General features: G+C 31.1%; 2 protein-coding genes across 7 annotated transcripts; one reads left to right on the top strand and one right to left on the bottom strand.

Annotated features, from left to right (window-relative positions):
* Window positions 1-6: 6 nt before the first annotated feature.
* Window positions 7-3,795, bottom strand: LOC139824713 (uncharacterized). 4 transcript variants are annotated; one of them, XM_071797254.1, is made up of 8 exons: window positions 3,609-3,795; window positions 2,904-3,211; window positions 2,417-2,647; window positions 2,133-2,325; window positions 1,943-2,046; window positions 1,817-1,852; window positions 1,513-1,726; window positions 7-1,428 (listed from the first exon to the last, which is right to left on the bottom strand). In XM_071797254.1, the coding sequence occupies exons 1-8, from the start codon at window positions 3,793-3,795 to the stop codon at window positions 1,298-1,300; spliced, it is 1,404 nt and encodes a 467-aa protein (XP_071653355.1). In that variant the 3' UTR covers window positions 7-1,297. The 4 variants fall into 4 exon arrangements, with proteins under 4 accessions (XP_071653355.1, XP_071653356.1, XP_071653358.1 ...); XM_071797255.1 differs by having other exon boundaries at window positions 1,558-1,726; XM_071797257.1 differs by having other exon boundaries at window positions 1,597-1,726.
* A 204-nt stretch (window positions 3,796-3,999) lies between these two features.
* Window positions 4,000-7,500, top strand: LOC139824712 (uncharacterized). Of its 3 annotated transcripts, XM_071797253.1 has the most exons (4): window positions 4,000-4,135; window positions 4,208-4,382; window positions 4,707-4,933; window positions 5,376-5,512. In XM_071797253.1, exons 2-4 carry the CDS (start codon window positions 4,210-4,212, stop codon window positions 5,438-5,440), a joined length of 465 nt encoding a protein of 154 aa, XP_071653354.1. In that variant the 5' UTR covers window positions 4,000-4,135; window positions 4,208-4,209; the 3' UTR covers window positions 5,441-5,512. The 3 variants fall into 3 exon arrangements, with proteins under 3 accessions (XP_071653354.1, XP_071653352.1, XP_071653353.1); XM_071797251.1 differs by having other exon boundaries at window positions 4,707-7,500; XM_071797252.1 differs by lacking the exon at window positions 4,000-4,135 and having other exon boundaries at window positions 4,201-4,382; window positions 4,707-7,500.
* The last annotated feature ends 6 nt before the right edge of the window (window positions 7,501-7,506 follow it).

Below are 7,506 nucleotides of genomic sequence, written 5' to 3'. Positions count from 1 at the left end.
CGAGTCGAAATTTTTATCCTAGATTAGACCTACAAGTTCCGCGGAATTTAGAGGACCAATGTAAGCTTATCCATTACTTGGTTATTGTCCTCCCTTGATGCTAGAAATTGTCACTTATTGCCGTTTTCTCCATGTGAAGGCTCAAAAGAGTACCTTTTAAGAACCTCTAAAAAGGCTCCAATGTTCTGTATTATATATTTTAGAAATGCGTATTATATTCGGAATTATTTAATATTCCATTTCATATACTGTACTTGCATTTAATGTGCATCTGGATTTTAATAAATAAGTATCTATATTAATTATATAATTTGCTTAACTGTAGATAGACTATAATGTGCGAAAAGCAAATATTAAATAATATAATATTTCGCTTATCGTACATATTCTATCTGTAGTAAAGTAAATTACATAATTAATACATTATTTATTAAAATTAAGATGCACATTGAATGCAAGTACAGTATACGAGATGATGGAATATTAAATAATTCCGAATTTTAATGAACAGTCGATCTAAAATTATAAACAGAGATGTTAAATCTATGTACAGAAAAAATGAATACTTTATTTACGCCGAAAAATTATTACATATAGATAAAAATAAAAATAAAGAAATCTTACGAGAGCCTGGATCACAGCTGTTCTCACTTATTATTCAATAGAAATATTAAAATTATACAATGCAAGCAGATCAATTTTTTCAGTAATAGAAGGAAACGCAAAGAATATTAGAAGTATAGACATATAAACAAAAATATAAAAAGAAAAATATCAACTTTCAAACGTTATACTCAAGTGGGAGAAATGTCAATGCGTTTAACTCGATAAATTGTTTAATTCCAATCTTTCACTGTAAATGTACGATTAAAAGAAGCTTCGAGCAAGTGGAAATCATGACATAGAAGATAACGTCAATATAATCTGTACCTGCACAATTGTGTGCATTTAATAATTAACTTATTTCAACTTTATTACTTTTTTGATAACTAAATTGTAAAATGTTTTTTCTTATGTAAAACTATTTACGCATGGTAATTGTTTTTTTTTTTTAATATAGTTGTAATTGCTTACACTGAATTAAACTCGACAAGAGAAAACCAGAAGTGTGATTGGAAAACACTATCCTCAGGCAACATTTGAGAGTAGATATTTTTTTGATATGTCTATCTATGATTAGAACATCTTCCAAATTAAAATGACAAGTCTTATAAAAGATATAAAAAAAATGTAACGAACTTAAAAGATGTTTAAAACTTACGCTTAATGTTACTTAAGGTTAATGTTTATATATATTTTACATTTTTCGGCGCTTTCTATTCTTTTCTTTCTTGCTTCTATATTTACGCTTGTTCGACGCACACTTATTTATGCACTGTATGTATGCTTTTCGAGTAATCGGTCTTTCAGCTTTCTCAGTTGCCCAATCTGTAATAAAAATACTACTGTTTATCCGTGATAAATTATAAACATAACAAAAATTAATAATAGCATATAATAGAAATTACATACTAAATAAAGCTTTAAAAAGTATAGCATTAATTGCTGGTCGAGCACCTCTTTTTCCAGTGGCAGAATAATTAGTGATGCTCTCACCGTACACCTCTAGGAGAGTTTCTCGCACAAGCATTTTCCAATCACACTGGTTTTCCCTTGTCGATTTCAATTCGATGTAAGCGATTTTCTCTCTTGATAAGTAAAAGCTACTATTCGGTGATATCTCCACCTGCAATAGTTGTTCAAAAATTGGTAAATAAGCTTATGTTAGTGAAAGTATTGTATAATTTTGTAACAATATATGTTAGCAACTTTTTACCAGGTTGTCCCCAGGTTTCAGCATGTGTGCCGGAATCTGTACAAAAAAAGAGAAATAATAAACAAGAAAAATGAAATATATTAATGATATCTATATATTATATTGAACTCTTTCAGGGCTCCTTACTTGAAAAATTTCTCTATTATTTCGGTCAGCTTTTGCCTCAGATTCATATGAATGTCTAATAGCTGCGAGAAGAAATTCTAAAAATTCAATGTCTCGTTTGGTGACTGAAACATGAATAAAGGAATATAATTAGCATCATAATCTTAAATGTAAAAATAATGTAATTACAATTACGTAGTTAGAAAATTACTCTTAAATGGTATTAGGCCTGCAAATGATCGTGCTGCAGTGTTGAAGTTTTGCTTCTCACTAGATTGAGATTCATCCGAAGAATCCAGGCTCGAAGTTTCGCTGCTATTCTCTACAGAATATTCTTTTGTAGATTCTGAACCACTTGAAACGTTTTTTTTCTTTTCAGACTCTTTATTTCTTCCTGCAATGCTCTATAATATGAAAGTGCTCTATTAGTTACTATAACAATTGTTATAAACTTCGTAAGTCGTCATTATTAGTACCAGTTGTATTTCAACTTACCTGTACTTTCGTAGGATGTGACATTTTCGGGTTATTACTCAATGTTTTGGATTTGCTTTGCAAGTTCTTCATACATGAAACGTTCTTTAACTCAGTGTAAACTGGTTGCTCGTCGTAATGTATGTCACTACTTTCAGACACTTTTCTAATCGGATAGTTTTTACTAGCACCCACAGGATTCTCTTTCATCCACTCGGACTGATTATTGCAGTTAGGAGGTTCAAGAGATTTCTGGCAAATGGTCAAATAAATAGATACTCAAAGCTTGATTCATATTTAAGAATATGGATTTTAATTACGTAGTATTTAATTACGTAGTAATTTTTTGTTACCGAATAATAACATTGAGAGAAAAGTATATATTTGTGACTATAATTAATATTGTTATTACTGATATAATGTTAGTAATAACAATATTAATTATAGTCACAAATATTATATATTTTTCTCTCGGTGAAAGTGCAAAATTTCTAACAATTTCGGATACCTGAAAGTTTTTGGCCGGTTGTTGATCATTTACTGGCTTATCAAAAAGTATCCCTTCGTCGAGAATTTTTGAGCAAGATGGAAAGATATATTCTTTGCAAGAATGTTCTTTATCAAAGATTGGACGATCTTTTTTTATTGTTTCCTCAATTCGATTTTTGTTTGACTTTTTTATACTTTTGCATATTTTTTCTTGTTGTGTAATCTCATTCTTCTCTTGCAATACATCCTTTGAGAAAATTTTATTTGAGGCATCATGTATTTCCCCACGACTATCAACAATAATATTTTCCAGTTCATCGCGATTTTCTGAGAAGAACATTAACGTTAACGAAATAACAACTATGTACCAATAAGTTTTAGTGTAGCTATAAATCATGAAAAGATAAAAAAATTTAGTATCTAACAGTTTTATTTATTCTATTATAAGATATAATACAAAATAGAAATTGTTTAATTATTTGTAAAAAATAACTAAAAAAGAAAAAAATCAGTCTTTAAAAAAATTTATTAATCTAAATGGCAAAAAAATATATGATGACGTAAAAAACTTTTATGACAAAGGACCAAACGATATTAATACCGGAAATTCGAATTAAAGTAAAACTTATCTATTAATTTCCTTGATATATATTCGGAGATATCACTTAAATCACTATTTTTATCACGATACTAGCAATTACTATTTTATGAAAGACATATTTACCACTTATGGCGAGAACTTTAGCGCGCGCATTGATTGTTGTTTTCCGTTTATTATCTCGCCATTTCACAGACGCAATAGAATTAACTTCCCTGCTAGATCGCGGCAATACCGGCAAATCGACCACATCTTTGTAGGCACTGTCCAGCCACCATATAAGTGCATATTTCTTTGGTTTCGGCTTCGGCATCACGTTTCGTCAAAATGATCACGAAACTCAACGAAAGTACGGAACGAAATTTTCACGACTAATGCTACTATCTTATGTCGATTGTTTTACGTGGTGGTGGTGCCGGTCACGCCGCGCCGGTGGCCGGTGATGGCAGTGTGATCACGTGGTCACACTAGGTTCAGTCACGTGACCGATATATGCTACGGTAACATAACCATCATTCCTATCTTTATCGATATCCAGTGAATAAGAAAGATAAACTAGCTAATACTTATGTGGTCTTGTCCTGAGATAAAAAGCAATCAATTCGATAAGGATTATAAATATAAATTATAGCGCAGAAGATCGATCTTAAAGAGTATGTATACATAGATGTATGTATGTATGTATAGATGAGGCATAAGACAGATTCTTATTACATCAATTGTAGAAATGTCAAGAAAGGCTTTTGGCGACCTCGGGCAGAGAAGACGGCGTCAAATTATTAGAGAAATTTTTAGACGTGTCGACGTAGGAGACGGACGACAACAAGATATGCAAATAGAAAGAGAAAGATCATTATCACCTCAAATAGAAAGAGAAAGATTGTTATCACCTCATCAACGGTATATTTTTCATTTTGATTTAATAAAACATCTCCGGCAACGAAACTCTCATAAATATTATAAAAATCTACCTCTATATAAATCGATTTTTATATATATATATATATATATATATATATATATATATATATATTATATGTAGATTTATATATATTATATGTAGATTTATATTATTATCTCTATAGAAGTAATTGTGTTAAAGTAGAATTAAACAACAAATACATCAATAAAAATTTATTAGTACAAAAACGATTATTTTACAATATTCAACTATTATCTATCAGAACTTAGATTTTTTATTTGATTTTTTTTTCAATATTATAGAGAAATTTACGATGCTGACACTGAGGAAGAATATAATTATGCAGACGATGACGAATATAACAATATTACGAGCGAAGAAGAAGAAGAACAAGCAGCAGCAACAGAAAGAGAAGAAGAATATGAGAATATGGAAAATGAAGTAGAAGAGCCAGCGCGAAACAATAATGACGAATTTTATGGGGAAGATCAGGCACTTTATCTGGGTGCCCCCTTGACTGTTACTCATAGTATGCTTTTAATTTTAAGGCTTCTTCTTCATCATAACATACATATGTTATGTCTCTCAGATATCATAACAGTAATAAATTTACATTGCTTGCCTGAGCAATTGAAAAAAAATAGCTTATATAAATTTCGAAAATTTTTCTCTCTTAAAGAATCAAATTTAAAGAAACATTATTATTGTTCGTTTTGCACCAGAGATCTCGAATCAGCTGAAGATATTTGTCCTTCGTGTCCCAAAAAGAACAATTCATATTTCATCCAATTGTCATTTCTTGAACAACTACGGGAAATGTACAAAAGAAATGAGTTTTATACTAAATTGCAAAAGCGTTTTGAAAGGATAGCCAATCCACCTAATATTATAACCGATGTGTATGATGGATCTTTATATAGAAAGTGGGTGGATAATGGGTTTCTAATGAATCCTGATAATATTTCTTTCAGTTGGTACACTGATGGGGTGCCTGTCTTCAAATCCTCAAAAATTAGTATGTGGCCTTTATACTTGACCATCAACGAACTACCTTTTAATGAAAGAAAAAAGAGAGAAAACACATTACTCGTAGGCTTATGGTACGGAGATAAAAAGCCGAATGCAAATAGTTTTATTTATAAGTTTCGTGAAGCATTGGAAGAAATTAGTAGAGGTATTCAAGTTCAAATAACAAGATATGATAATATAGAGTTAAAAACTGTGAGAGGTGTACTGTTAATGGGAACTGCTGATCTACCAGCCAAAAGCGATTTTTTAAACTTTATTCAATTCAATGGAGACTATGGCTGTCCCTCGTGTTATTGTAAAGGTGAAAACGTTTCGATTGCTCCAAGAGGTTCGGTACATGTTTATCGCTATGAAAATGAAATAAAATTAAGAACTTTAAATGAATGTATTGAATATGCTAATAGAGCAAGTCCTGATAATCCTGTTATGGGTACAAAGGGACACACTGCTTTCTCAAAGCTTATGCCAGATTTTATCGAAGGAATCGGAATTGATAGAATGCATTGCGTTGATGGCGGCGTCGTGAAAAAGTTGTTATCGCTATGGTTTGACATTAAATTTCGATCATTTCCTTTTTCTTTATATGCTGTCATTGATGTCGTTAATAGAAGGCTCATGACAATCAAGCCGCCGAGATATGTGCATCGTATGCCGCGATATATACAAGATTTAGTTCATTGGAAAGCATCTGAATTGAAAACGTGGCTTTTTCATTATTCTGTTCCAGTTCTCGAAGGAATTTTAAGACAAGATTATTTTAATCATTATGTTCTTCTTGTAATAGCAATATCTATGCTAAATTCCGAACAAATTACGTTTTCCATGGTAAATATTGCTCGAGATTTTTTAAATAAATTTGTGCGTGAATTCGAACATTTATATGGATTGCAATTTTGCTCAATTAATGTCCATCAACTACGACACTTACCAGATAACGTTATAAAAATGGGGCCCTTATGGGTTTTCTCCTGCTTTGAATACGAGAATTTGAATGGTCAGCTTTTAAAATTAGTGCATGGAACGTGGCATATTGAAACACAAATTGCGACGGCCCATGAGCAGTTTATAAAAATGAGTCGATTAATAGATGAAATGCCTAGAGGTGCCGTTCATACATTTTGTTTGAGTAAGAAACGACAAGTAAAAATTATAGAACAAATATTTCCGAACTGTTACAGTGTTGGTACTTATAAGAATTCACGGAGATTACCAAATATTATTATCACTGCAATGCACAATTCAAGAATCCCTGAAACTCTCTCATGGTGTCAGTATTTTAGACTATTAAAAAATGGCTATTTATACGTATCGCAAATGTACAAAGTAGATTTACAGACTGAATCTTCTGTTGTGCAGTATGTAAATAATGAAGGTCAAACACACATTGCAAAAATTCAGTGTTTTATCAAAACCGTTCATCAGAATTGCAATGAACAACTCTGTCAATGCGAACATAGAGAAAATAAACATTACGCGATCATACAAAAAATTGAGACTGATAATGGATTCGTTATTCGTGGTGATTATAATACAGCTGACACTAATTTTTTTTTACAAAAATGTCACAAAATAGACAATTTTATAGCGATTCCGATTGAAACTTTAAAATGTGTTTGCGTATATATGAAGATCGATAATCAAATGTATATAGGAATGCCTATCAACCAAAAAGAACTAGAATAAAATATTTTTTGTATATTTGTTACTGTTCATTTTATAGCCTAACATATTAATTGCATTAGGCTGAAATAATAGAAAAATCATTCTCGATCTGCGGATCGAGTATTAATATTTTTATTGACGCTAAAAATTTTGATAAGATTTGAAGATTCAAAAGAGATAAAAAGAGGTAGGACTTGTAAGAACGAAAGTAGGCATGCTTAAATTGGTTCTCTAAATTCGGCGAAACTTGTAGGTCTAATGTAGGATAAATACGGATTATGTAGGACAACATGATTCAACAGAGGCGAAAAGAAGGCGTTAGCAAGTTCAAAATAGAACTTGCAGGCCAAGGAACATTATCGGAGGCCAAATAAGCATGAATAAGGTTCATAGTAGATTTTAAATTTCGAC

The sequence above is a fragment of the Temnothorax longispinosus genome, unplaced genomic scaffold (genome assembly GCF_030848805.1).
Source record: "Temnothorax longispinosus isolate EJ_2023e unplaced genomic scaffold, Tlon_JGU_v1 HiC_scaffold_527, whole genome shotgun sequence".
Taxonomy (NCBI): domain Eukaryota; kingdom Metazoa; phylum Arthropoda; class Insecta; order Hymenoptera; family Formicidae; genus Temnothorax; species Temnothorax longispinosus.
The sequence above is the reverse complement of the archived record's forward strand: the minus strand, read 5'-3'. Positions and strand labels throughout refer to the sequence as shown.